Below are 15,195 nucleotides of genomic sequence, written 5' to 3'. Positions count from 1 at the left end.
CGGTGGGATTTCGGCAGAGGACTCTCCTGAGCCAGCCAGGACAGGAAGGGCCAGGAGGCAGGCTGGGCAGGTCCGACCACTGCCTCCTGGGGCCAGAAGCCCCCAGACCCACGCGGCAGGCCTGAGCGCTGCTGGGGCTCCCACGTCAGCCCGGGAGACCACACCTGTGCCCTGCAGAAAACGGGCCGCAGGTCCTACCTGGAGCTCACCCCGCCCCTTCGGGATGGCAGAGGGTCCCAGTGGACCTCGACAGGGTGCGGTTCGGGACCCGTGGCCGCTCGGCACCCGTCACTACTGCCAGTGATAGAGAGACAGAGACAAAGCAGGCACCCCCGGGGCGGGGCCAGACCCGGACAGCCCCACACCAAGCCTGTGTCCTTCATCAGTCACCCCGGCAGCCCTCCCGACCATGGAGCCCTAAGCCCCCGTCCACACCCACCCGTCTGCTCTCCGGCCGGCCACCGGCCACCTGGCCCGGCTCGCACCACGAGCATCGGCAGGGTGGGCCTGTCCGCGTGGGAAACATCTGTATCCCGTGTCCCCATCCGGGCAAGCAGCGCCCCGACGTCAGGGCCACACGGGCCTTCCATTCTGATGCTGCGGCCCTCCACCTGGTGCGTGGCCCCCAGCAGGTTCTGGGTAAACCTGCTCCCTTCTCTCAAGCCCCTCCCCCGCCCACCACCACCACCGAAGGCCCGGCACGGGCAGCACAGGGTGGGGTCCCAAGCTGCCACCCGTGGGACCGTGGCAGCAGCATTCCGGCTTCCTAGGCCTCGGCTTCCTGGTCTGACGAAGGAGACGAGGAGAGGGCGGGGGACTGGCCACCCCACACCCCGAGCTGTGTGACCTTGAGAATCTGCCCAGCCTCTCTGAGCCCAGGCCTCACCTGCGGCAGCTTTGGCACCGGCCGCACCGGGCACCTGGTGGGCCACAGCTTGGCCGGTCCCGCACCCCAGCCCCACTCAGCCTGGGAGCACGGAGGGTCTGGTGCCTTCTCTGGCCTGGTCTCACAGTTCAGGACCCCAATCCAGCAAATGCCGGCACACCACCCAGCTGTGCTCACACAGGCAGGTACGGTCCCCAAGGCCCCTCACCCCAGGCTGGGCCACGAGCCCCCGGGGAGTCGCCCCCTAACCTGGGGTCTCCATGTGGCCCCTAGCCAGCAGCACCCACCTCCGATGCTCCAACAACCCCCACCCTGGGGAGGGGGGGCTTTACCGACCCCACAGCATGGCCGGACTCTCAGCAGGTTGGCCCAGGGCCCTTAGTGGACACGGTCTGAACAAGGCCAAGTCCAGCCCTGCCCTCGGCCCGCCCTGTCCAGTCCAAGCAGGCACATGGCATATTTATTCACCCACGTGTCCACAGCCCACCCCACCCAGCACACACACCTATACCGGTCCTGCCTTCCCCTCTGTCACGGCCACGGCCGGCCTCAACCTCCAGCTGACAACCAGGCAGGGGTGTGAGGTGACTGAGTCACGCACCAAGGCACTCCCCCCCCCCCCCGCCCCGCCAACCCCGCCGGTGGCTGGTTTCAGAGGATGCAAAGGGGCCACTACAGAACTGTCTGGAGAGGGAGTGAGCTCCCCATCACCAAGTGAGTGCAAGCCAAGGCCCGAGTCCCTTCCCCCACCCAGAGCCACACACACTCATCTTCTCTGAGGCCCCAGGCCCGGGCCAGGAAGCCGGGTGGAGCCTGGAGGGCGGGGGCCTATGTGACCCAGAGCTGCTAAAAAGAGCCAACGGGGAAGTAAAAATAGGAAATAAAAATAAAATTGCTCCAGCCAGCCCCGGCTGTTTGTGTAGGAAACAAGGCATCTACGGCCCCACCGGGCAGGCAGGCGGGCTCAGCAACCGGGCCCCTCCCAGACGAGGAATGTGTCCCCCAGCCTCCAGCTGCCACCAAGACGTGCCTCAAAGAGGAATCCCGAGAACCCCGTTCAAACCCCAGCTCTGCCACCAACCAGCCGGGTGGCCCTGGGCAAGGAGCCGAGCCCCCCTTGTCACCCGTGGGGTACAAACCCACCTCCTGGGTGCCGAGAAAGGCACAACATGCAAGGGTCCTGGTACCCCACACGCCTCTCCCCCAGGTTCTCCCCCAGGTGTGTTCCCCTCTGCCAGTTCCCCGTCGGCTCGCTCACCCCACCGCCCCAGGGGGGCAGTCAGAAAATAAGAGCGCCGGCTGGAGTAAGACATTGAACCTGGCTCCCGGCTCGCACCAGCTCACCACGGACGGGGCAATCGGACCTAAAAATCCTCACAGAACAATCGGAGGAAACCTGCCTTCCTATCCTTTCCTACTGGGCCCGTCCAGGATGGACACGAGGCTCGTTCATACTAAAGTGAGCATGACTGGCCCTACCTGCAGGACTGGCTCGCCCTGAGCGGATCCTGGAGCTGAGACACCCAGCCAGAGAGCAAGGAGGGTCCACCTGGGCGAGGCACAGCTCATGCGTGCGGCCCCCTCCCCCTCCTCAGCTCTGTGAGGACCCTCCCCTACTGGCTCCATTCAGTAAGGCATCCGCTGGGTCAGTGCTCACCGACTGGTCGAGGGTGCCAAGGCGGGAGCTCAAAGGGGCTCTGAGGGCGGCCCCCGGCCAGCGATGCTTGCCACAGCCTGGGCCCGCGGCAGTGGGCACGCGCCACGGGCGGGCCCCAGCAGCCCCCGTTACTCCCAGGAGCCCTCGCGGGCCACCACTGGATCTGACGCTCACAGCCCCCTCCCGGGGGGAACTAACGTAGGCTCCGGGGGGGCGCTGGCCAGGGAAGTCTAACGGGGACGCGCCCAGCCTCACCCAGCGTCAGCCGGCCCCAAAGCGCCCTCCCTGCGACGGTCTGCCAGCTTCCCAGAACACACCTCTGCTTCCGACCTTCTCCATCCTCTGGCCTCCACCAGTAAACCCCAGGTCTTCGCGCAGCTCAGCCGCCCGCCAGCCCCCGCCTGGCTCACGCCCGCCCGGCCTCCCGGCAGACACCTGTCAGCCCTCGCCGAGGGAGCCAGCCCACAGGGCGGGGGCGAGCCCGTGTGCAGCCCGGCCAGCAGGAGGTAGGGGCAGAGGGCACACAGGACACACACACACGTGCACACTCAGGCACGCACACTCCTACGGGCTCACGCACTCACACGTTCTCGCACACACGCGTGCAGCGCGCCCTGACTCCAGACAGGGGTGACCCTGCCAGGTCCCCCTGCCCCGTGTGGCTCTGCCTCCGAGTCCCTGAGGAGAGTCTGGGAAGGACGGGGTCCCCAAGGGTGGGGGTGGGGAAGAAAGACGGAGCGGTGGGCAACGTGCCCTCCACCCAATCCCGGCCTTTCTGCCCAGCACCCTCCAGCCGACAGACCCTCGGCACCTGCCGGAAAGTGTAGGGTAGGAGCCCCCACGGCTGGGAGCAGAGGACAAGAGGTAGACCCTGGGCCCCGTGACCGCCGGGTCCTGAGGCCAAGCCTGGGGCCAGAGACGCCAGCAGCCCACCTGCCCCAGGCACGTGGGCTGGGGACCCAGATCCCAGCTTGCGGTCCCAGGTGCTGGCTGGTGTGGGCCACCAAGCACCAAGCGTGAGTCCAGGCAGCCAGGGGGACAGCAGTGGTGACAGCAGTCATCTTGTTCTCTGAAACTGGGTGGGGGGGGAGAGGGGCGGACACCCAGAGACGGAAACTCAGCAGGGCAGGGAGGCCCAGGCCCAGGCCAGACCACCTCCTCGCTCTGGGGTCCCTGAGACACCCCCAGGTCCCCACGAGGTCTGATCGCTACCACAAGGCCATGATCTGCCCGGCCCCTACCCCCCTCCCACCGGGCTGAACGGGGCACAGGGCCTGACCTCCATGCAGGACCGTAGTGATGGCCAAGGGGGTGAGGGACACTGGCCGGCCCCTCTGATAAGAAGCTCTGCGGCTTATCGGCCACGTCCAGGGTCAGCGTGGGCTCCGGAGCCGCCCCTCCCCCACTCGGGCCCAGCGCAGGACATGCAGTAACTGCCCACGAGCAGATAGGTCTCGGGGACAGGCTGTGGGCAGGGAGGGCACTCGGGAGGGCACGCCTCTCCCAAGACTTGCAGCCAGCGAAGGCGTGAGGAGACGTGACCTCGCCCTGTGACCCTGGGGCTGGTCGGAGGGGCCAGGGATACCGCGGGGGCTGGGGGCCGGTCAACCTGGAGCGAGCGCTGCCCTCGGTCCCGTGCTGGGAGGACTCAGCCCTAACTCCTGACGGCCGTGGCCTGTTCTCTGAATTCCGCCAGACGCAGCCAGAGGCAGTCGCGGTGGTGGGTTCCGGGCGAAGGGCCAGGCCCGCAGACCCGCCCACCCCTCCGGCCCGAGGAGGGTCACCAGGAGAGGCTGTGCTCCCCACTGGGCCTGCAGCGCCCCGTCTCCCATAACCCTCAGGCGCCCTGGAGCTAGCGTGAGCCCTCCATGCAGGTATGGACACTAAGCAGGGACCCAAACCAGGCCGCGAGGCCAAGGCACATGCTCCGCACTGCCCAGCTGCCTGGGTCAGGTGGCCACGGCCCAGGACAGCTCTCCCGCGTCTCAGGTGCCTGGGGCTGGCCCTCCCGGCACGTGCCAGAGAGGCGCCCCGCGAGGAGCGTGCCGGGTGCGGTGCAGGGGGACCCGGTGTCCGGCCCGGTGACCCGGGACGCGCCACACTCCGGCGGTGCCCCCCAGCTGCAGCGGGGGTGGGGGGCGGGGGGCGGAAACAACCTCTCTCGCGACGGCTGCCACGTTCTTCCAACGGGCCATCAAAGAGCAGAGACCCTGGGCTGGGGGCAGAGGGGACGAGCCACGGGAGCCCCGCCGGCACGGAGGGAAGTCCCAGCACGTCTCCGCACCCCTCCTCAGGGTGGGGCCGGGGGGGCTGCCTCTAGGAAGAGGCCACTGCAGCTCTGCGGCCACAGACCCACGAGGACCACGGGCACAACTTCCCAGCAGGTGCCAAGAAATGAAAGGGAAGGGGGGGGGGGTCCCGCCTCCAAGGCCCGGCTCAAACAGCCCCTCTCCCTGCAGGCGCAGCCTGGGGGGGGGGGGTGGTCCCACCCCAGCCGGGTTCAGGACCGCCCCTCCGGGTACTCCCTTCTGCCGCCCGGACTTGCCGACCCCCTGGGGCACCGCCCACCACGGCCCGGGCCTCTCCCCTGCACTGCGGGCCCGCACAGCCACTGCCTGACCTCTCCCGGGGGTCAGAACACCTCCCCGGCCAACAAGCCGACCGGCCCCCAGACCTGCCCCCTCTACCGCTCTCCTCGTCTGGTAAAAGGCACATCATTCTTTCAGGCACTCGGGCCAAGAGCCCCGAGACCACGGCCGCCTGGCTAGGCTCCCCCGCCCTGCGCTCCGGCCCCGCTCCTCACACAGCGGCAGAGCCTCCTAGGAAGCACAGGCCAGATGCCGCCCTCCCTGGCCCAGGAGCCTCCCCTGGCTCCAACTCCCTGGAGGCAGAGGACGCAGAGCCTCCCCCATGCCCTCTGATGCCAGCTCCCCCCGCTCCGCTTGGCTGTAGCCACACAGGCGGATTCAGGGAGCTGCGCTCTGGGGTGGCCCCTGACAAAACAAAGCTCGCGTGCACGTCTGAAGATACAGAAACCGACCTCTCGCAGGTAAACTCCTATTCATCCCTCACGACCCAACTCACAGGGCCCAGGGCAGGCTGGTAACACTTCTTTTGTGCCCCGCCTGCCCTCAGTACCTCTTCCTGCCACACTCACACCATCTCCCTCCCCAGAAGGAGAGCAGGGATCACATCGGGCCAGTCAACCTCGACTCCACTCTCACTCCAGGCGACCTGCCCTGACACGCCATCAGCCCCACTTTGCAGACAAGAAAACCGAGGCCCCGAAAGGCTTTAAACATCGGGCCCAAGGTGACCCGCTGTCGACTGGCAGCACTGGGTCCCTCCCTGCTCTCTGGCCCCATCGGGGGATGGGCCTCACTCAACTCTGCCTCCCCAGCGGGGCCAGATGTCCACGGACACACAGCCAGTCAGACGAACAGACAAGGACAGCAGGCAGGCGAGAGATTTGCTCCGGACCTCTTGGCCAGGCCTTAATCCCCTCCCCCCCCCCCCCCCCCCCACGACCCAGTTTCAACAAGACGTGCCGAGCAGCAGAGGAAGGAACCAGGTCCCGACACGGCTGGTCATGTGGGGCTGAGGGGCCTTCCCCACATGCATCTGCGCATCTGGGCCCACGGGAAACCCAAGATCTCCCCGGCAGCGGGCAGCAGCTGGCATCCACGGGGGTCCACCGGGGGGCTCGCCCCGTGGGCAGGAACGCACACGGCCGCAGGCTCCCTCGAGGGCGCCCGGGGGACCCTCCAGGGCAGGGGCCTGGCCCACTGTCCGGCCTCTCCCTGCCCCCCTCCCAGGCTACACACAACGGGACCCCCCTCCCTCGACAGCCAGCAGACCCCGGAAAGAGAGTGATTCGCGCCACAGCAGCAACTGTGAAAGTCAACTTCGTGAGGGGCAGCCTCCCCCCACCACCTCTCTGAAGGGCAGAGGGCAGGGGAGGCACCTGCGGGAAGCACTAATTCAATCAACAAACATTTCGCAAGGCCGGGCAGCGCCTGGCACCGTGGCTTCAGCCGCAAACGGGACCAGAAGCCACCCCACGGATGAGGAGGGACGCTCCGCGGGCCGGGGACCCGCGGGGGGCAGAGCCGCTCCCAGGCAGCACGGCTGCCAAGGGTCCCGGCCGGGAGCAGCCGCCAGCCGCCGCACTTCCCACCTCCGGCCCCAACATCCTTCCTTCCATTTGACAAACGAGGAAACCCAGATAAAGAGGGAGGAAGTAACGTGCTCCCTGTCACAGAGTTCACGTGGCAGAGCCGGAACGGGACAGGCAGGCAGGCCACCCGTCCCCCGGGGCCCCCGCTCTCGAGGGGTCAGCCTCTCGGGGGTAAGGCTCCCTGGGGTCCCAGCCTTGGGGGCAGGCGGGCCCCGCAGGTCAGGAGGGCTGGTACCCTGACCCTGTGTCCCCAAGACAGAAGAAGGAAGAGGGAGGTCCCGGCTGCCCTCCCCTGGCTGACCCCCCATTTGGGCCCAGGAAGGCCAAAGCCAGCACTGCCCTGCCCCAGGGGTCACGCACCCAATGCCTGTGGTCCCCACCTCCCAGCCCTCCTCCCGACCTTGGTCCTAGGCAGAAAGTCCAGGAGCAGGGGTGGGGTGAGCCACCTCCCGTGGACTCTGGCCCCATCGGTTTTCTCCTCCAGGCAGCGCTCACACAGGAGGCCCCTGGGAAATGACACCTAGCTGCCACGGGGGAAGGGGCAGGCGTGCAGCAGGGGGCACCGCGGGGATGGACCAGGGATACAGGGACGGCCAGGCGGGGTGGGGACGGGACCCCCGGCACCTCCACCCAGAGAGGGACGCGGCAACGGCCACTCACCCCAGGAACCAGAGCTCTGAGCTGGTGTAACACGCGGTGGGCCAGCATGGGTCATGCTCCAGACAGGGACGTGTCAGGGCCTGGAGGTAGAGGGGACATGAGGCCAGCGGGCAACCAGCTCCGAGGGGCTGCCTACAGCCGGAACGGGGTCCACCAGGTGAGAGCCAGGCCTACCGCCACCCTTGACTCCTCACAGGGTTAATTATTCCCAGACCAGCTGACCAACCCCTCCCCCCCAAACCAATGCTCCCATGGTTCCTCACCAGCACAGACAGGCCTGTAACCCAGCCAGCAAGGGGCAAGCCGCAGTGGCCCGGCCACGCGGCCAGATCCTTCCCAAGTTCTCCAGGGAGAGCGCCCGTCCACATGGGCATCCCCTCCCCATACCCTTGGCTGGAGCCAGAAATCCCCAGGGAGAGTCGACCCCTTCTCTCTACCTGGACTCCCTTCCCAAGCCTACCCAGCAAACTCCTATTCGTGCCTCAAAACCCAACTACAACAATACCTTTTCCGTGAAGCCTCCCCAGGCGGTTGACAGGTGAGGAAACTGGAGGCCAGACAGGCAAATCTGCCAACCCAGGGCCACAGAGCCCCCACCTCAGAGCTGGCACTCACTCCTCACACAGGACGGCCTTCGCCAGCAAGCTACAAACACGAGAAGGCGAGGAAGAAGGAGTGGTGCTTCATGAGGCCGGAGAGGCTACGGAGCCACGCGACACTGAGCAGAGGCCTGGCCTCCATGCTGGGGGCAATGGGGAGCCATGGAGTGTTCCAGGCAGGGGAGGTCAGAGCCCAGGAAGAGCCTGGCTTGGCCTCGGGTGGTGACAGCATGCCCCCGCCGCCCCCTACGATGCCCAGCCATTCCTGAGGCTCACCATTTCCCCATTACAAGCAGCTCACCCCGAAGTGTTTGGCCCTTAACTCTCCCAGCTCAGAACCAGAGCCCCACCCTAGCCAGCTCAGAGCCTACGCTTCCCAGCACACGGGCAGCCCACCCCCAGCCCGGGGCCCGTCCCCCTCGGCCCAGGGAGGGCACAGAGCCAGTTCCGGAGAAGCTGGTCCACAGCTGTGACGCCCAAATCAGACGGCCACGAGCTTACAGGAACAAGGCCAAGGTGCCAGGAGGGAAGGGCAGAAGCCTCCGGCAGCCAGAGAAGCCCAGGGAAACCGAGGCCAAGAAGGAAGAAGGCGCCTGCCCAGGCATGCAGCAAGCCGGTTTGGGGAGCACGGCACCGCCCACCCCAGCCCTGCGCCGCATCCCTGCAGAAAGCGACTCTTGGACCCCGAGGAAGCAGGGGTGGGCAACCAGCCACCCACCTGAGCGGGCTGACACAAGGGGGCTCCAGGGACGCCCCCCACCCAGCGCCCCTCCCGAGAGCGGCAGACACAGCCTCCGCCGGGAGCACCCCAAAGTTGTTCTGGACAAAGCCGAGCCACAGGGGGTACCAGGTGGGCACCAACTGTCCCAGGGAAGGACACCCGCCTCGCCTCAGACCCCAGAGTTAGCCTTCGGGGCCAACCTCCCCGAGCCTGAAACCTCCACCGCAGAATACAGACGAAACAGCCCCCACGCACGGGCCCGTCCACGGACACGGGTGAGCGGGAACACGGCTCAGGACGTGGCCCCCACGGCGGCCACCGCTGTCACCTCGACGGTCACTGGCCAACGCTGCCCGTGCCCGGCCCCGCCTCTGAGGGGCCACCAACCAGCAAAGCGGGTCCCGCAGGCACGAGGCCTGGGTTCACTGGAGAGCGGGGGCTGGACCCACCCCCCCCCAGCCCCTCGCCAGGACACTGGGTACGGCCCGCACAGCGTGGGAATCCAGCTGCCACCGACAGTCAGTCGCGGGGTCTTCTCCGTCCTGGTCCTTAATCAGCCGGGCGCTGCCTGGACCCCCGTGCCGGGGGCCGCGTGACTGCACACGCCTGAAAGGGCCCTGCTCTCAGGAAGCCTCGGGGACCACGGAAGGCGGGGTGGAGCCCACAGCAGGCGGCCTCTAGTCCCCCGTGCGCACCGAGCCGGCTCACCCTCCCGGGTCCCCACGAGGCAGCACGATGACCCCGCGACGGGCACGGGGGAACGGCCCGGCCAAGGGTCGGGGATCCGACGGCGGGGCCCGAGCGCCCAGCACGCCACACTGCACTCTGCACACAAACCGGCTCAGGCTGGGGCAACACGCGGGCCTCCAGAAGGCCACGGCTGAGGACGCGACTTTAGGGCAGACGCCACAGACAGCGCGGGGGGCGGGGGGTGTCCAGGCAGGGGCGCAGCACCAGCCAGGCCTGACGCGCGCCTACTCCCCAGAGCTTTGGACGAGGCGGCCGTCCATCGGGAGCTCACGAGCGCGGCGACTCGGGCCACCTGGGCTGTCACCGCCTGACCTCTGCCCGGGGCCGGTGCGGACACTTAAGCTAAATTGGTCAATTATGGGATACTTAGATCCCTCCCCGGGGCTTCCCAGCCTCCCTCGGTTCTGGGCCGCAGCACCAGGAAGCCTGTTGAATCAGTAACCTCATTACAGCCGGGCGGCCGCACCCGGGGCCGGCTTTGAACTCCACGGGTTTATCCGCTGCGCTGCAGGATTTACACGCCGCCTGGCCCAGGCCCAACGCGCGCTCCCCTTCTCTTGTCTCCCTTCTGCTGAGGCCCATCGCCACCAGCACTGCGCCCCAAGCACCTCAGGGAAACCGAGGCACGGCTGGAAACCAGCGCTGCTCAGATGGGCCCACGGAGGTGCAGAGAGGCTAGGGCCAGGCCCTCAGTCACCCCAGGAGCAGGGTCTCAGACCAAGGGTTCCCCTTTTCACCCCCAGCCCCAGCTAGCAGACGTAGAGTCCTCAGGAAACTCAGAGCCAAGGGCCAATTGTGAACATCTCAGGAGGGGACCTGGAGGTAATGCCTCACACTGAGGCCCCAGGGGCTCCAGCCCCACAAAAGCCTCCCAGTGTCCCATCCCTTGGCCCCAAGGCCAGTCCCAACATGGCCCTCGGGTACCTGCTCTGACCCCAGGAGGCCCGGCCACCCTGCCCGCCATGGTCATCCCATCCCCTCAACTTGATCGGGTACCCTGGGCCTGACTCCTCTTCCGGGACTGGGCTTGAGCCCTCTTGACCACCCTAGTGTCTCATCCTCTTTCCCAGAGACCCACTAGCACCCCAGGCCCTGAGGCATCTCAGTTAACGTGGGGCACGGAGCATGGGCTGGAGAGCATTGTCCCTGAAGGACAGGCCAAGGGCCCCAGGGCCCGGAAGGAGGAGAGCAGGGGTGGGGGAGGGAGACAACCACTCTCCCAACCCCCTGACCAGGGGAAGGCAGAGACCCGCAGCCAGCCCAGAGGCCTGGCCTGACCCTCAGGAGGCTGCTACTCGGGGCGGCCCGGCCAGGGCAAGGTCAGCAGCCCACACCTGCCACGTCAGGTTCCAGGCCCACCTGGGACCCCTCCTCCTTCCAGCCCTGGCCTGCCTCCGGCCCACCCTCTGCACAGAGCCTAATTCCAGCCACAAACATCACCATGCCCATGGTGCCCCGTGGCCCCGGGCCCCCACACACCTACCTGCATCCCAGGCCCTCGCCGGGACACGTGACATGCCGTCTCCTTTCACAAGGCACCATCTCTCCCAGCTGCAGCCACGCAGGCCCGGAGGACTGGCCTCGGGCCTTTGTCTGGGCTGTCCCTGCCACCTGGAGTCCCCTCCCCTTGCCACCTGTTGCAAGGCCGCCTCTCCTCCAGACTCACGACAGGGACCAGCTCCAACAGGAAACTCTGCCTGCCCTCTGCTCCTAAGGCCCACCCCGGTGGGACGGCAGGACAGGCCAGCACCCAGCAGGTACGCCCCAGGTGCCGTGCGGACCGAGTCCAGCCAGCAGGCCTGGGTCCTCCTAAGGAAAAGCTCATGGAGACTTTGTTAGGATAGGCTGGCAAGGCCCGGCGTGTGCACGTGTGCCTGCATTTGAGTGAGCGCGTGTATGTGTGCATGTGCACGCGTGCGTATAAACGCGTGTTGGCGGGTGTGTGCAAGTGTGCATCTGTGGGTACGCACCTGTGCGTGCATACGCGTGTGTTTGTGTGTGCGCAGGCATGCGTGCACACGGGGGTTCATACGCGTGTGTGCACATGCCCGTGTTTGTGTGTGCGCTCGTGTGTGCGTGTATGCACGTGAGTCTCCGTGCACGCGTACTTTACGTGTGTGAGTGTGTCCGCAGGCAATGGTGATCACAGAGACAACCAGGGCCCCGCCCTGCCCAGGAGGCCCAGTGTGGCCATTCTAGCCCAGCGACCACCACGCAGTTCCCTCAGGAATTTGTTCCTGGACAGCTCAGTCCCGGCGGGGTGAGGAGGCGGGCACCGGGCCACAGGGGTCCTCAGGCTGTGCCTCTGGCTGCCGACCCCACCCACAGCTTTCTGGCCCATCAACAGCCCTGATCCTGCCCCACCTCCAGCCAAGGACAACCCTGGATGAGGATCGGTGGTGGGGGGGCCTCTGCTGCCCAGAGAACCTTCAGTGGGTACAAGGAGACAGAAGGGACATAGTGAAGTTTCAGTCCTCCCCCAAGTCCCACGGAACAGAGCACTCATTCACCTGTGGGCCCAAGATCCGTAACAGAGCTCCTAGGCAGCCCAGTCGGGGCACAGATCCGGGCCCTGGGACGCAAGCGTCTTCTGAAAATGCTACCTGACGGTGAAGAGGCCTGAGGGAACAGCACTCCCAATCCTGGGGAACGGTCCTGACCCAGAGGCTCAGCAAAGGCCACGTCAGCCCTCATGGGAGAGCTCAATTTCCCCATGTGCTCAGTGGGCCTGCCTCCTTGCAGCCTCCATGAGGTCCTGAAAATCAAGTCCCAAGTACACAGCAGGTGCCCAAAGACTGGAGTCATCAGCACCCTCGAAAGGGGCAGCCCAGGGCCCAGAACTTGGGAGAAGTGTCGACAAACGGGGTGGGCAGGGACCACGGGGGCCCGTCTGGCTTCTGGAGATGAGGAAATCAGGCCCCCAGCGGCCCCCTCGCTCACCCAGGGGCACAGAGACCCAGAGATGTAGGGACGCGGGGACACAGATCTCCGGGACACGTGACACCTCCTGGTGGAGCACCGGGCAGGGCCCAGCTGCGAGGGCCTGAGCCATCTGACAGGGAGAATGTGAGCGTGAGCATGCACACATCCAGGCCCTGCACGCTCGTGTGCCCCCCCCCCCCCGGCCGCGCCGATCTCATCTAGCTGCTTTCTGCCCCATAACTGCTTTCCAACTCCAGGGTGCGATCTCCCCGTGCGTGCAGCCCCCGGCACAACCGTGAGCCTCAGAACGCCTCGCGCCAGGATGGGAGGACGGGGAGGGGTGCCCGCGTGTCCGCTGCCCCACCCGCCTGCTGGGGGCCTCCAGGAGAGGGCCGGGGGTGAAGGCGCCCGGCAGAGGGGCCACAGTGCTCACTCAACTCACGGAGGCCGGGGGCGGCCCTCCCTTCCGCGTCTGCTGCCTGCACTTGAGAGCACCGGCCGTGGTCTCTGCTCCGGGGCCCAGTGTGATCCAGCTCTCCAGGCCCGGGCCCGCCCTGACCCAGGCAGAAGTCCCGGGGAGCCCTTGGCCACAGACCTCACCGTCGAAGAGGGGCCGTCAGGACGAAACGGGCTGCCTTCCCCAGCACCCGCGTCCATTTTACAGATGCATGCTGAGGCTTGAAAGACAGACAGGCAGGCCCCACGCACACACACGGCAAAGAGAGGACCGGACCCCTGGCGCATGACCACCAGCCCAGCAACAGGACACGGACCCCCACGAAGGTGCTGCTCCTGGTCCCTCCCACCCCCGGGGACGGTCGGGTCGTTCCAGAGAGAGCAGGCGTGGGGAGCAAGTGACGGAGTGGCGTGATAGGAGGGGGAGGAGGAGAGGGAGGGGAGGGGGCTGGAACTGCATCGCACAGAACATAAATGTTGCGGGCAGGGCTGCACAGAGGAGGGAATGTACAGGCGGGACCAGCTCTCCCCACCCCCCCCCCCTCCAAAGCATCCCTCAAATCAACACGCTTAATGAGTATCCGGACAAAGGTCTGGAAGGGGATCCCCAAAGGGGCACCAGCCCACCAGCCACCCAGGCTCTGAGTCCACACACACAGGGTTTGAGGGCCCGGACCCCTTCCCCATCCCTGGCACCACCGGTGGCCAGTTCCCACGGGAACGGACACCTCAAAGCCCCAGCCCCCAAAGCCCACAACGGAAGACACGCTTGGAGCCAGCGGAGAAGGGAAGGAGCAGGTCTAGGCTTCCAAAGCCTCAGCCCGAGGACGGCGCCCAGACTGGGCCGGCTCAGTGGCCCCTGCTCTGTGTCTAGTGGAGAGCAGCTGAGCTGGGCCCAGGAGCCCCTTCCAGAGGATGGGCCTCCCTCGCCACTCGAGACCACGGCCCTAAAACACACTGTGGGGGCAAGAGCCACGAGGCCCAAGATGCTAGAACTCTGTGGGAGGCTCCACGGGGTCTGGGCCTTTAGAGGCTTTTAGGACCCCCCTGCCCCACGCCACCTCTGTGCTGCCCAAGTCTGGCCCACCTGGAATCACCACGGGGCCACTCTCCTGACGCCCAAGCCCCTGGCATGGGCACCCGGCCCCGCCCCATCACCCACTCTGTGCCCGCACAGTCCCACAGCCCCCCCTCCTCCCCTCCCAGGAGAGGAAACAGAGGGAGTGAGGTGGGGGCCAGGGAAAGCAGGTAGAGGGCTTCCTGGAGGAAGTTCAGTTCCCCGCAGGCTCTGAAGGACACGCACGGCTGGAAACACTACCCAAACTCCCCAGCAGCGGCCCCTGTGTGAGCAAGTCTACTGGCTCAACTCTGCCTAACCCTAGCTCCCGGCCGACGGCGCTCCCAGCACGGCCCTTCCTGGGGCCAGCCCATTCCACCCGCGTCTGGGCAGAGGGGGTCAGGGGTGCACGCCGGGCCCAGGCACGACAGCTAGATGCAGGCAAGTACGCAGGCCGCAAGGCCTCGGCCACGGTCAGGCCGCACCGAGGGCTGTTTTTCTCGCCCTGACACTTCTCCTGTCAACAAACAGAGCCCCCTCTGGAGTTTACCAAAACAAACGCCCCAACAGTCGGCAGTGCCCAGGCCTAGACAGAACTGCCTCAGCAGGCCGGACTCCAAGCCCGGACTCCAAGCCCAGCCTCCCAAGAGTCATGTGACCCTGTTATTTCGGGAGGCCCCGGAATGTGCTCTATTTTGGGTCCCTCGGGGCCCTGATGTTACCAGAAGCCCCTCACCAGGGCTCCCAGCTCACTCGGGTCCCTGAGAGTCCCCCAGAGGATGGCCGGGGGGGCCTATCACTCTGCTACTGGCTGCCCCATCCCCCCAGGCAAGTGAGCCACTAACAGCCCAGCGGGGTCTGGCCAGGCCTGAGACCTCTGGCCGCCTGTGCAGGCCCAGCCTTCTAGCCCCACCGCCCAGGTGGGTGCCAATGCAGGCCTCCTCCGTGGGTGTGGGGGGCACCGAGGGGCAGGGGCAGGAAGCAGGGGCTGCCCTGGGCCACTTACCAGCACCAGTACCTGTACCTTGGGCTCGTCCCTGCCCTCACCAGGGAGCTCAGCGGGCAGTAGCTGGGGGACACCCAGGGAGGTGACGGCCAAGTGCCCAGACCCGCCAAGCCTGGAGAGGCCCTCTCTGCCCAGGGCCCGACAGGCGAAAGAGGCAGGTGGGTCAGCCTTCCCAGCAGCGCAGGGCTGACCTAGGCTGCCAGCCGGGCCCCGGACGAGTGCACGGGGCCTTCCGACACTCACCTCCAGGAGGGATCAGGCCGTGTTTACAAAAGAGCCTGGGCAACTAGCTGCTTCAATGGAC

General features: G+C 66.8%; 1 protein-coding gene across 2 annotated transcripts in view; it reads right to left on the bottom strand.

The window, feature by feature from the left end:
- Window positions 1-15,195, bottom strand: part of RXRA (retinoid X receptor alpha) — a 96,086-nt gene that overhangs the window by 78,815 nt on the left and 2,076 nt on the right. The window contains exon 1 of one of the 2 annotated variants that reach the window (XM_045469694.1): window positions 7,381-7,466. The exons of the other annotated variant lie outside the window; for it this stretch is intronic. Coding sequence (XP_045325650.1) covers window positions 7,381-7,435 — 55 coding nt within the window. The 5' untranslated portion in view covers window positions 7,436-7,466. Of the gene's footprint in view, window positions 1-7,380; window positions 7,467-15,195 lie in introns of those variants that run through there. 2 annotated transcript variants of the gene reach the window in all.

This window comes from Leopardus geoffroyi, chromosome D4, assembly GCF_018350155.1.
Source record: "Leopardus geoffroyi isolate Oge1 chromosome D4, O.geoffroyi_Oge1_pat1.0, whole genome shotgun sequence".
In the NCBI taxonomy this organism is placed as follows: Eukaryota; Metazoa; Chordata; class Mammalia; order Carnivora; family Felidae; genus Leopardus; species Leopardus geoffroyi.
Note: the sequence above shows the minus strand (reverse complement) of the source record. Positions and strands in the feature narration are given on the sequence as shown.